This window comes from Vidua chalybeata, chromosome 7, assembly GCF_026979565.1.
Source record: "Vidua chalybeata isolate OUT-0048 chromosome 7, bVidCha1 merged haplotype, whole genome shotgun sequence".
Classification (NCBI taxonomy): domain Eukaryota; kingdom Metazoa; phylum Chordata; class Aves; order Passeriformes; family Viduidae; genus Vidua; species Vidua chalybeata.
Window position 1 is genome coordinate 8,607,027 of NC_071536.1, and position 13,520 is coordinate 8,620,546.

The window sequence follows — 13,520 nt, forward strand, 5'->3', positions numbered from 1 at the left end:
CTTCTAGTGTTTCTTTGAGAGGATATTAGGAAGAAACTCTTCCCTGTGAGGGTGGTGAGGCCCTGGCACAGGTTGCCCAGAGAAGCTGTGGCTGCCACATCCCTGGAAGTGTTCAAGGACAGGCTGGATGGGGCTTTGAACAACTTGGCCTAATTAATGATGTCCCTGCCTATGGCAGAGGGGTTAGAACTGGATGATCTTCAAGGTCCCTTCCAATCCAAACCATCATATGATACTATGACAAAAAAAGTGTACAAAACTGGTTATGAAATAATTAGACCCCACCTGGTGTAGAAGCACTCAAAACTGCTAGTCACTTAAGAAGATGATGAAGCTCTGAAAATAACTTCCTGCTTGAGGTTGAGCTAGAATGTGTTTGTCTGACCACAGTTCCAGCATGAGAGTTTTTATGGGAAGCAGAGACTGGTAGTCATGGCTGTAAACAGCTTAGACTCCTTGTCACAAATATAGATTCAGTGCTTTAAATGTTTAACCTGTGAATTGAGTATGGTGTCTCTGTGGGTGCTGCATATAGGGTTCATAAGGAACATCTGTTTACATTTTCCATTGAGGTCTGATAAGGAGCCTAAGTGATTATTATAAATGCATTTTTGAAAAGACTCTGTAAATACACAGAAGTTTTTGTGTGACGTACCCCTCCAAAACCATATTTATAGAAATCGTCATAAACTGTAATTTACCTAAAACTCTGTACATATATTCTAACAAATTAAGAGGTAGAACCTGACTAAATTGCTGCTCTTAAACTCCAAATCCAAATCTTTGTGCAAATGTAACATGTTGGAAAAACACAGGTGGGTGAGTGGTTAGTGATGATGGAAGAGCTCTGAAGCAGCAGGAGGTCACATCTCTAGTCTGCCTGTGCTAGGGAACAGCTGAGAGAGGAAGACAGTTTTTTGTGAACAGACAAAGTTTTTACTAGACAAAAGTGAAATTAAGGTGGCAACAACTCATCCTAAACAAAGAGGTGCATCTGTACTGCTGCTGAGGGAAAACAGAGGTACATGGTGAGGCCATTCCTTTGTGTTCCTGAGCATATGCATCAGCCTGGGCTTTTCTAGTAGGGGAATGAAGAAGACAGACCTTGTGTAGACCTTGTGAGTTTGGTTACCTTTTGAGGCTGATGTGTCCTAATACATTTCTGAAATGCGGTTGTACGTAAGAACTACATTAAGTTGTGGCTATGAAAAGAACCAAGTTATTTGTTTGGAACAGAAGTCATTAATTAAAGGATGAGATGAAATTTAAGATTCAGAACACAAAGAACAAGTTTGATCTCATTATTGTATAACAGTGAACTTTTTCATGGCTTCCCATGTTTTCTTCCTTGAATGCTTGGGCTTGTGTTGCCTGAAGGCGGCTTAAACCAGCTATTCATGGACCTTACATGTATCTGGAAGCAGCACAGCTTGATTTGATCTATGACTGAGGGGGGCAACTTCCTGCCAGCTTGCCCTACTTGTTGAAAGTAAATTCATGTTGTTGTGAAATGCTCAGGCCTTTTTTGATATCACTGACATGATAAAAACTCTGGTACTGGATTTTTCACTGTCAGCATGTGTATTTGGAGACCTCAAATGTTGACAAGATGCTGTGGTTTTGTGATGACGTCTCACTCTAGATTTTTCAGTGGCTCCGTACCATTTAATTAATTCTTGGTGTGCATTTGTAGAAAAACTAGCTAAAAAAAACAGCACAAAGAATAAAGAGCCCTTTCACAAGGTCGGTGCTTCACCTTAATTATCAATTACATTTATTTCACTTATGCCAAACGGGGTTCAAACAACAAGCCCTATTTGGACAATAAATTATCCTTGTCCCTGAAAAAAATCTTTAAAGGTTGCAATAGCACCCTTTCTCAAGCTGTAAACATGTTTTCAATTAAGCCTTTGTTTCCCAAGATCTGTCTAAAAATAAGAGGAAGATAGCTGGATGAATGAGCACCCCAGAGGGAAGCTGTGCTAAATCTAAAAAAATGGAAGGGAAGAGTCATCAGGTTAAATGTGCAATGGGAAATGCACTTCACAAATAGTCTTTGTATTTCATTGTTTAAAAGCTGTTGTAAGAGATTTTTTTTTTCTTCTCTAAATTCTGAGATGCAGCATCTGCTGCTTTTCAACAGGATGGCTAAGTTTTATCCTGAGGCATATTGTTATAAACCATATTGCTTCTGTGGGATGTGTTTTAGAGTAGTTCTGAGCAGTTTGCAGATACTGGAACTATAAACTTATATTAATTGGGTTAAAATTAATTCCTTTAATTCAAACCTGCTCCAGGCTTTCATTGAAATGGCAGAATGAATCTCTGGATGATTAGAAAAGCAGGTTGTTTGGAAAGGATGTTGAATGCACTCAGAAGTTCTCTCTCTGAACAATCCTGTTTAGAGTGTGGCATAGAACTACAGAGCTCAATTAAAAGCTCAGTTGGTTTGCTGTCTCTTTGATTTATTTTTTTTTTCTATTAGGATTTTGATTGTGTTGAATAGGCAAGAGGAGAGCTTATGTTTGGGTGTAGGACTTGAAGGATATATTTTGTGTTGAGCAAATGCTTTAGACTGGCAAACGATATGCATGCAAATAACTTCTAAATCAGTAATCTGTATTACAACATACCAGAAAGGGAAAGTGCAGACTATCCTGACTTCTCCTTTCTTTATTTCCTTTAGAGTGCTTTATATTGGCCTTGCCTGTAACACAGCACGATACATCTACATCTCGTATCTGGAAAATGCCTGGACTGTTCTTCCGATGGAAGTGCTTCAAGGTAAGACCTTCCAGTACAGGATCAGGTGCTTCCATTTAGCTTGTTTTCAAGTGAGCTATGATTAAGTAAAAAATCTGGTATTTCTCTATTTTTTTTACCACAAATACCCCAGACAATGCATAAAACACATAAAGCATTAGTGTTTATCCTGGGAAATATTTGACGTCAAAAGGGTGGGTGTGCATTTGCTTGTGCACAGTTCTCTGTTTATTCAAACAGAACTGTGTGAGACCAACACACCCTTTAAATAAACAAAGAGACAGAAGCATGAGCTTACAAGGGTACACACCTACTGCAAATCCTGTTTGGTGATAAATGTGAACTTCATTAAGTGCCAGAGGTTGCGGTCCTTGAAAGGATGCTCCAAAAAGCTCCAAACATAGCCTGGGTCATTCTGTCTCTGTTAAAATATTTCAGTTTTTCAGTTCCATCAGTACTCTTAGATTATAGAATTTTTGTTTCAATAGCTAGAGCAGAAGTTCTCTCAATAGCTTTCTCAATGCTAAGAGAAATTCTTTAAGAGACATGGCCTTTCACAAACTTATTTACAATGACAAAGGTGTGGTCTATTGACAAGTAACTTGAGTCCTGCTTTCAAATCCTGTTGTAGAAGTCTGTAAGAACTTCATTGCAGTGTTAAAGAATACATTGTTCTAGCTTACATTTTATGACCTTTTTTTTGTTACTTTGTGGTGGGTACCACTTCTCAAAACCATGAAAAAGTGGAATTGTTTTACTTTATATTTCTTCAATATTTGAAGAATACAATTTTTGACCATCTCTTTAAAGACATCTTTTTTTTTTGTTTTATATAATATTTAGAATTTTTTCCACAGATTATACTTAGAAATTGCTATGTCTAGCATAACTTGAATTTAAATTAACTTTTTCTACTATACTTAAAGAAGTCTTTGTAAGGAAGACTTTGAGTTACGAAATGCCATTAGAGAGCACTGTGTGGATCTCTACATACACACAGAGAGATCCATTTGTGTTCTGGCTCCTTAACGTTCCGAGCTAACAAAACCAGTTTATCATATTTTAATTGTCACAACAGCAACCTTCTGAATTTTGTTATTAAAAAATCCCCCAAATGACAACTGTTGAATTGATGCTTTATTGTTCATACCAAGTGTTAAAATAGGAACATGTTAGAAAGAACCTGAAGAATGAGTATGTGTTATTCTCACTTGCTCAAACATCTAGGGAAAAAAATGATGACTACAATGCTTCGGATGTTGCCTTTTAGGTAATCCTATTTTAAAGCTATCCCATATCAAAATATAGGAAAAAAACCCTTGTGGTTTCACCTACACAGCCATAACTTTGTGCCTGGAAGTATCCTATAAGTCATGGCTGAAAAAGAAGTTTCTTGTACTTTGAATGTGGTTTTTATTCTGCTGAAATTTCAATATGAATTGCACACTACGTAGATTTGGCTTTACATACAGGAAGAGTATACAGTACACAAATCCGGAGTAATTGAGATTTGAAGAAAAAATTAAGGACCTTCAAAATAATACTTTGTCATAAATGTATCTGCCAGATGTTACCATATTTAGCCACTGCTGAATCATGGGCTCCTTGGTTAATCTGGCTATTTGCAGTTATTTCTAGTCAGCAAATGAGAGAGCTAAACCCAAACCAAACCCACGCACAGCTCCCCCACACAGCTCCCAGGTCTCTGTGTTCCGTGTGCTCTTTTCAGCCTGCATCAGATGTCATTTGGTGGTCCCTGATGTCCATGGGTGCCCTGTGTGTGTCTAACCACTGCCTCTGCATTTGTAGGATTCCAGTCATCTCATTCAGTGTTGCCAAATGGGGGATCAAGGTTATCTTTTTAGAAGTACTGCTGACTTCCCCCCGCCTCCTTTATTCATTCCCTTCCTGCTCTTACCAGTTTTCATCTTTTCTAGAGTTGTTGCTTTTTTCTGCAGCAGTTCCAAGTCCTGTTTCTTTGGGCTCTGCTTTGTCTCCTACATAACCACTTATTGTCAGTGGCAGTAAGAAGTGATACCTTTATGAAATTTGGTGAGGTGGAAACTCTTATTTTTAAGTGAGCTTGTTGACAGGGAATCAAGAGTTGTAGCTGTTTTCTCTATGTAAGGATTAGAAGTATTGAAAACCAAAAAAAGGAGTAGATTGTGTACCATATGTGGGCACCATGTGGGGCATCAAGTTGACAAGTCTTTGAAACCCCTTGGTGAAGTCCTTGCTCTAATTGTGCAGAACTTTATTCCAGGAAGTTGTCACATCCATCAGCTCGAGGGGTTTTAAGGCTAACAAAACTTTTCATTAACTTCTGTAAAAAATTTCTTTTTCTGTTGAATATGTTTCTGCAATACAAGCAGGATTATCCCCATGTGCTCTTGCTGAAGGGCATGGAGACCTTTCTGGAAGATGACTCTGCAGACTGCATCAATTGATTGTAATAAGAACCATGCTGTGTTCCAGCTGCTGTTTGTAGATGGGATGAGGACAGTTCTCATTGCATTGCAGTCTCAAAGGAGTAAATGAGGAGATTTAAACTCACTTCTCAATCCAAAGTTTTCAACCACTATGCTGTATTGACTTGCACAGGCAATGTATGAAAAGAAGAGCTAAGTCTGAGTCTGTAATAACTGAAGATTTCAAGACATCCTTGTAAAGCATATAGAGCTATATTTATTGCACATAAGCAATCCTGTTCATTTGGCACTTAGCAGATAAAGTTTTGCTATGCTAGTTAGCTGCAATTTATTGTTCCAGGGCACTGGTCCAGGTTCTCTGATAACAGCTATGCTAGCTCACCAATTTGCATTGGAATTTTTTTCTAAATTACAAAACTATCTTGTTAACCTGAAAATGAGCTGTTTTCACTTGGCAGTTACTCAGCAAACTCCAAAACAAGTACTATTCTTAAGTGTCTCCTACTGATGTTCCAGCAACACAGTTACGTCTAGAGAGCAAAGAGTTTGGTCTTTGGCTGACAATAATTATAATACATATTTCTCTTGAAATAAATTTGGATCCCCAAATCTTCAGCTCACGGTTTACATATAAATTACCCAAAATTCACTAAAATTACAAGCATCACTCCAGGATTGCTGCACTTGTTAGAACTGTTGTGCAGATGATGAAATGGTGGTTAGTGGTTTTAGCAAATAATGTCACAATATATATAGTGAGCAACTTCTTTTAAAAAGAATTGTGGTTAGCAGTAACAGTAATCCAGGCCAGACTTCTTATGTAAGTTGTGGAAAAAACTGTTTCCAATAGTTACTGTTGTATAAATAATTACAATAAAAAACACATTAATAATGTACACATACTAAAATAAAAAGGCTGTGCCTTTAAAGGCAAGTGTAGTGAGGTGATTTAAAGGTATGGATTTGTTTTCAGAGAAACTGAGAACACTGTGTTCTAGTGGGGCTTTCACTGCTAAAGATGAAAGCATCCAAGAACCTGTTGGTTAAGTTATGGCCTTTTGTGTTCAAACTCAGTTCAAATAATTTCTGATGTGTTTTTTATTTGCCTGGCTTTAAGAATTGACTTAATTCTTAGTGGCTTCTAACAGCCACTAAGACTGTATGTTTTATGTTAATTGATGTACTTTCTAAACCAAAACCACTTTACCTATTTTAAATTAGCTCTGCTTTGGGTTTGGGCCAGCTCTTGGTTGCTATTTACAATGGGTCCATGGATCTGCATTAAAGAAAGTAGAGACTCAGTGAGTTTTAAAACTCTTAAGCTTTTTGCATAGAAAATCTGTGAGTTTTAAAGCCTTTAACTATAAATGGTGAGGTAATGCAGACTCATTTTAATGTAAGCTTTTTGTTTTTCAATACAGTGATGTACTAATACCAAAACCTTGAGGGAGAGATACATACATATATATGTGTGTAATAGCCAAAGCTTGAGGAGTTTTGGGTTTGATTTTGAGTAAATTTGACCTGGACAGCCTGGTGGACATCTAACATCTGTATACCTGCACTATATCAATTTCATATAGTGCTATTTCTCATTTTACCTAAGCAAAATCCACATTATTCCATATATTAAGAAAATGTATTTTCTTGCTCTTAGGAGTCTTCAGCTTAAATGCCTAAGTCATTATTGATTGTCCAAATGTTTGTTACTAAGTCAAGTGTAGAGGACAGAAACATGTTGACTGAATCATCAGTTGTGCCAATATTTGTTTAAAACTGAGGCAATAGAGCTTAGGCATTGGTAAACTGTGATGACTATTTTTAATACCTCTGAAATAAGGAAAAAAAAATTCCCACTCAATCTGAGGGTGGCAAAGTAGTTCAGGCTTATTTAATGTGTGATGAACTACAAAACTGTTTTGTTTTTCTAACTTCTCCACAACCCTGCCTTTTCCTCTCCTGTTCTTCCCCACTCCACACAGGGCCCCAGCAGATGCTTCAAGGCGAGGGCTCCACCTGCAGCCAGCCTCTCACACTGAGGGTCATGTGCTGGCTGTCTCTTAGCTCTCCTGCAGGAGGAAAAAGTGTTCCCACCCCCAATCTGCTGGGCATGTGCTGGATAGACACTTGCACAGTCTCTGCTGGGGGCTGGGGCTGCCATGGGGCCATGGTTGGTGGCAATGAGCACTGGGGCTGTGGTCGGTGGTACTGAGCACTGGGGCTGTGGTTGGTGGCACTGAGCACTGGGGCTGTCATTGGGCCGTGGTTGGTGGCACTGGGGCTGTCATTGGGCCGTGGTTGGTGGCACTGAGCACTGGGGCTGTCATTGGGCTCTGGTTGGTGGCACTGAGCACTGGGGCTGTCATTGGGCTCTGGTTGGTGGCAATGAGCACTGGGGCTGCCGCAGGGCAGCTGATGGCAATGAGGACGGCTGATGGGGTTGATGGCAGTGAGCACAGCTGCTGCAGGAGCAGGTGAAGCGGCAGCAGCACCCACACAGGATGCAGGCACAGCAGGAGGGAGGCACACTGACTCTGCCTCTCAACAGCAGCTGTGGAAAGTGATGTCTTTGGCCTAGCCTGAGGAGCTTGTGTGCTGTTCTGATCTGGACCATTCCATGCTAAGTGCAGAGTGTGTTGGTGTTGAGTTCAGAAAGAGTTTGGTGGGAGGTGCTGGGTTTTTGCAGGGAGTGAGAAGGGCAGGAGGGGATTAATTCTTGCCTCTGGAATGGCATGGATATCTCTGATACTGTTGGGATTTTATGACCTTTGTGCTGCCTTCACTGTGGTGGTAAGGAGACTGCTGAGAGGCATCAATGCTTTAATTGCCTGCAGCTTGTGAAATTGGGACTGTATTCCAAAGGCTCTGGGTCACTATGAAGGCACAAGGAATCTGGCAGAGAGACTTGTCTCCCTAGGGACAGTGTCTTCAGAAGAGAAGTGAGGTTGTCTTAGAGGGAGAAAGAGCTTTTGACAGGCTCTGCAGAAGGAGTTGTCCTGTCTCTCTGTGGCTTGGTTGCCAGTTTCACATTACCAAAAGCTGATTTGTACTTCCCAGACATTGTCACTGGAGGGTTTTTGTTGTTTTTCTCTCCATATGCTCCAGCTGGTGAGTGCAGTTGCTCAGATGTGTTGGCACGCTGTGCCCTGGTGCTCCTGACGATGTCTGGTCTCTGCAGGTGTCACACATGCAGCTATCTGGGCAGCCTGCATCTCGTACCTCAGCGCGGCCGTGCCTCCGGAGCTCAGAACGTCGGCACAGGGAATACTGCAAGGCCTCCACTTGGGGCTGGGCAGAGGATGCGGAGCCATGGTTGGAGGGGTTTTGGTCAATTACTTCGGTAAGGAAAAGTAATATTGAAAATTTTAATTTTATTTATTCTGATTTTACCGAACTGTCAGCTTTAAACTTATTTATGCTGCAGGTATTGTTATACATTAAAGAGTTGTACATTTTGTATACAGGATCATAGAACTTCTCAGGCTGGGGAGGGCCCTGAGATCTCCAGTCCAGGCCCCTGGTCAAAGCAAGGTCAGCACTGCATTCAGACCAAATTGCTCATGGCTTTGTTCTGTCAGTGTTCCAGATCGATTCAATATGTTACACCCAGATATTTTCATTATTGTGTCGAATACCTAGCCTCATCTGTTAGATGAATGAATCCTTTGTGAGAGAATAGGTTGGTATTATAAAGACCCTTGATGAACAAATGAGAATCTAATTACTTGCTTAAAAATCCTTTACAAAGCCTGTTGAAGAAGTGATGGGGGAGGAAAATGTAATGAAACAATCTAATAAGAGTCTACATGGGCAATATATAGCCAAGAAGTACATAATGCTGATTCATTTTATTTTATTAAGTAAGTAGTTTCTAAATTCAGGAAAAAAAAAATCTCATTACAGGTCCTGCTGCCACATTCAGAGGAATAGGGATGGCTTGTTTAGTGATTCTGCTTCTGTTTGCACTGATCCAGTGGATGTTGGTTCCTGATGAAGAAGAAGGTAAATGTTCATGTCACAGGGACACTATACAATTAGAAGTAGTGGAAAAAAGTTCTCTCTGTAGCTGCTCCTGCAGCTTTACTTTTGTATGTTTGGTGTCTTAACTTGGATTTTGACAAAACAGTTTGTTTTTAAGTGGGAAGTTTTTGTCCTGAGGAGTGCAGAAATTGAAGTGCTATGCTGCTGCAAGAAGGGCAGCATTGAGTTCTTGAGTGTCCATAGAAGGAAAACATGATATATTTTGCTGCCTGTGTGCCCCCTTAGTTCTGAGAATCCCTTAGGTTAGTCTTCACAGCTGTAGTGAGTCATTTCAGTTGCATCAATTCTTTAAGGTCACCTCAGTCCCACTTTGTGCTCTCATATTCTGCCAGTCAAAGCCACCTGCTAGAAATCGTAGAGGTGGCTTCAGAGGACACAACACTCTATAGTTTGGTTTTTTTTTTTTTTTTTTAAACCTGAGATATCTCCCCTCTGGGGGAACTTGAACTTTGTAATCTATATCTTTATCAATATAAAGGCTAACCGCAAACTAAATTCTTGGAGCAAAGTTAGGAGTTTACCGTCAATATATTTCTTACAAAGACAGTAAAACTCTGGCTAAGTGTGAAAAGTCATGAATTTTTGAGCTGCTTTTTACCCAAATACTTTCCCGTATGAGCTTTGAGTATGAAATGAAAGTTAGTTTTCTTTAGCTGGAATATTAAATTAACTAGTTATCAAGCTACCTGTACTGAAGTGTTTAAATATGTATTTTGCTAGTATTTTCTTCACCTGTGTTCAAATGATAATTGCAAAAAATAGAAAGGTGAAAAGGCTATTGCTGCTTCAGTTTCCCATCAGCATTCAGTTAATTACACATGAATCTACAAAAGGCCAGTTTGTTTATAGTGACCTTATTCTCTTTGTTTCTGTCTTTGGTTTTCATTTAATACACACTACCCATTTAACAGTGTGTATGTTAATTTAAAGCATGACAGTAATTAAGCTGCTTTCAAGCAGACCAGTTGGATGAGTAAAATGAAGCATGTGGTCCAGTGTCTGCAGGATTAGTCTCTTGGTTTATTCACTCCTTGAGAACATCCAGCCCTTCCTTAAAATATCCAGTACTATCTAGGAGTTTTAAACCAAATGTAATTTTATAATTTTGGAAAAAAATCTTTTAAATCTGTAAAATATTTTCTGTGGAAAAAATATTTTTTTCAAAGTTTACAGAATGTGTTTTTCACAGAGAGCACATAGCTATTACTGAAAATATTCCCCAGTTACTAAAAATCTATTTAATTATTTTTTTATGAATACTCTGGCTCTTTAAGATTGTAAGGCACATTGGGTTGGGTCATGGCAGTCATTTTATGGATGACATTTCAAGATAGTTACAAAAACTATCACAGTTTATTGGAAGACTTGAGATGTAAAGGTCTCTTGGGAGGATTTCTTCCTTTACCTGAAACTCTTTGACAGATACTTTGTGTCTTCGAGTGTGTCACCATCCTCGATTCTTGTCTCACTAACTGCATAACTCCTGGGAACAACTGGAGTTTTTCATGCTCCTCAGCCCCGTGCAGTGGCACAGCAGCTGTGCTCATCAGGCAGCAGCCACATTTCCCTAACCAGACTGTGCTGTGTCTGGCTCCAGGTGGCTTGTGCCAGTGTTCTGCTTTCAGGGCAGTGATAACCACAGTGTGAAAGCAAGAAACACTTCATGCTCATTGTCTGCTTCAGGGTTGTTCTTTTTTACGCTTGTTGGCTATGCCAGTGATGATTTTGTTTTAAACTTCAGAAAAGACAATGCTGGCGGAAAGGATTCCAGTGCCTTCCAGTCCTGTTCCCATAGCAACTATTGACCTTGTGCAACAGCAGTCAGAAGATATCATGCCTCGGACTGAGCCCAGACTCCCTCCAAAGAAAACTAAACACCAAGAAGAGCAAGAGGATGTGAACAAGCCTGCCTGGGGTATCAGTTCTTCTCCGTGGGTCACCTTAGCTTATGCTGTGTACCAGATAAAAGAGATGGTTAAACTATCCAAAACCAACCCAGCTCCTGAGAATCAGCCTTTACAGGTAATCTTCTAATGTTCAGGAAGTTCTTACGTAATTTTAGCAGCCCTGAAAACTTGATAGCTCTGTAAATCTGTTAGTACCTGGTAGGTATTTTCTCTCAGCTTGTAGTAAAACTGGACTTGTGACACAATAGTTGAAATACTGCATGAAATAGAGTTGTTTTCTATGTATAATGTAGCAGGAATAACTTTGCAAGTAGTATCTTCCTGAAGATGGTAGGAGGAGACATAGAAAGAGACTCTGTTTTGCAGACTTGGATATATTTGGATTCCGTTTAAGTTTACATTTCTTTTCATAATAGTTGGAATGTGCAGGTTATGCATTTTGCAAAATTTACAAGGTGATAATTGAACAGCTGCTTAACAGACTAAAATTATTTTTATTTAGTTTTGCTTCCTTAGATGATGCTGTCAGACATGTATATGGCTGCTGTGTGCCAGACAGCTGCTGATTGGATACAGAACCTTCTTTTCAAATGAAGTTAATCTCTTTTTTACCTAGAGTTACACCAGATAAGAGCCATCCTGGGACTTAAAATATCTGGTGGCTGGTGCTTACTGTGCACCATTACCCTTCTGTTCAGTCTCCTCACAGAGCAGCTTGTAATAGCTGCCTCAGTGTTTGGATGGGCTTGGACCTTGTAATGCTCTGGTCATGCCTTTCCAACTGGAGCTGGAGCACACTGCTAAGCCAAGTAGGGAGGTGCTCTCAGGGTTTGGAACAGCATGGTCAGTCTCAGCCCTGTGTTTACCTGTCTGAAGTTCAGAGTGGGTGAGGTTCCTTCTTGCACCCAGTAGGCGTAAACACAGAAATGCTTTTTCCACAAGTGCTGTCTTTAGAAATGGGTAATTTGGGATGTGAGTGTGAATCAGCAGAGCTGGGTGTAGGAATTTCACCTGGTCAACGACCTCCTGCCTTTCTTACATGACTTTATTCTTGGAAATGTGTTAGAGGCATGCTTTAGGTTGGCTGGGGTTTTTGTTTGGTTTTGACCTTTCCAGAGTCAAAGAACGTGAGCTGAAGATATCACAAGGTCTCTGAGATCAAAGTAATGTGTCCAAACAAACTGCTTAGTTTCTCATTGCAAATGTCCTCAGGGTCTTGGTTAGTGTAAGCTGCCCTCTTATAAATCAGAGTAAAGAAGTTACCCAGAACTCAGGCAATGATCATGGCAAGAAAATAATGTTTTGCAGGTGCGTGGTGTCTGAGAGTGACTTGTCCAACACTGCTGGAGACAACCCAGCTGCTTCTCTGAGCACTGTGAAGTGCCAGAAAGGCTTTTGTGCCTGTTCTCTATGGCACATGTTCTCTTCACTATGCTTTTATTCCTGTAAAAAATACAGTGCTGATAAAAAAGTACTTGTTGTTAATGTGCCAAAATTCATTGCACCAAGAAAATGGTATCATTTTCTTCATTGTGTATTCTCCAAAATTTCTCATCCCTGTTTCAGTGCTCCAAGAGGACAAACTTGCTTCAAAATATTTCAGGTTTTGTGCTCAGTCATTTATTTTAGGCTGATGATACTAAAACACTGAAACTAGGAAAAGTCTGCCAAGCTCTCTTACTGAATTTGTTAAATAGCTTCCTTAAAATTAAAATAGATCATTTGGAAGGAGGGTCAGTGCACAGAGAATTAGTGACAAAAATGATTCCTTCTTATTTCATTAAGATTTTGGATCAGTTTTGCTTCTGCTTGCTCACAGTCCTTCAAACAAAGGGACACAGTAGCCTTATTCTCTATGCTTCAGTGCAAAACAAATAATCATAGGCAGTGCATCACCTTCTAATGAAATGTGTTAGTGTGGAGGTTTGCTGTTTCAGCCCTGGGAATGTAACTGGTGTTTAAAGGTGCTCTTATGTTCCCTGATAAGGCTTGTTTGATTTGTATGTCAGTACAGCAAAAATTCTGCCAGTCAGAAGGTCCAAGCAGTTTCTTGGGGAGGGTGGGATCACCTGAGAAAAACTATATTTAAGAAACCTGCTTAGTCAAAAGAATTATCTTGTCTAAACACTTTGAAGTCCACTTAATTGTTTTTTCCCCTTGAAACACAAGTTTGTTTTTTGCACGCTTCTTGGGAAAGTGCAGTTAGGAAAAGAGATGGAAGGTAAGCTGCTATCTGCTTGCTATTAGTGTCATCTGGATTTAAATGTACTGCTTTTGCTTTGCTGCTTTAAATTTGACTTGTTATGTTGTGAGCATTGAAAGCAAGTTCTTTGTGACGTTCCAGCAGTGCCTGAATGCATCTGCGGGTTGCCAGTGGGGA

General features: G+C 39.8%; 1 protein-coding gene across 26 annotated transcripts in view; it reads left to right on the forward strand.

Moving 5' to 3' along the window:
- Positions 1-13,520, forward strand: part of MFSD6 (major facilitator superfamily domain containing 6) — a 51,409-nt gene that overhangs the window by 31,055 nt on the left and 6,834 nt on the right. For 23 of the 26 annotated variants that reach the window (XR_008431924.1, XM_053948276.1, XM_053948257.1 and 20 more), the window contains 4 exons: positions 2,687-2,784; positions 8,371-8,532; positions 9,096-9,194; positions 10,975-11,255. Coding sequence is in view for 25 of the 26 variants with exons in the window: in XM_053948276.1 (XP_053804251.1) it covers positions 2,687-2,784; positions 8,371-8,532; positions 9,096-9,194; positions 10,975-11,255 (640 nt within the window). In the remaining variant the exon portion in view is untranslated. Of the gene's footprint in view, positions 1-2,686; positions 2,785-8,370; positions 8,533-9,095; positions 9,195-10,974; positions 11,256-12,448; positions 12,570-13,309; positions 13,362-13,520 lie in introns of those variants that run through there. The other 3 variants (XM_053948277.1, XM_053948278.1, XM_053948279.1) reach the window with 3 other exon arrangements.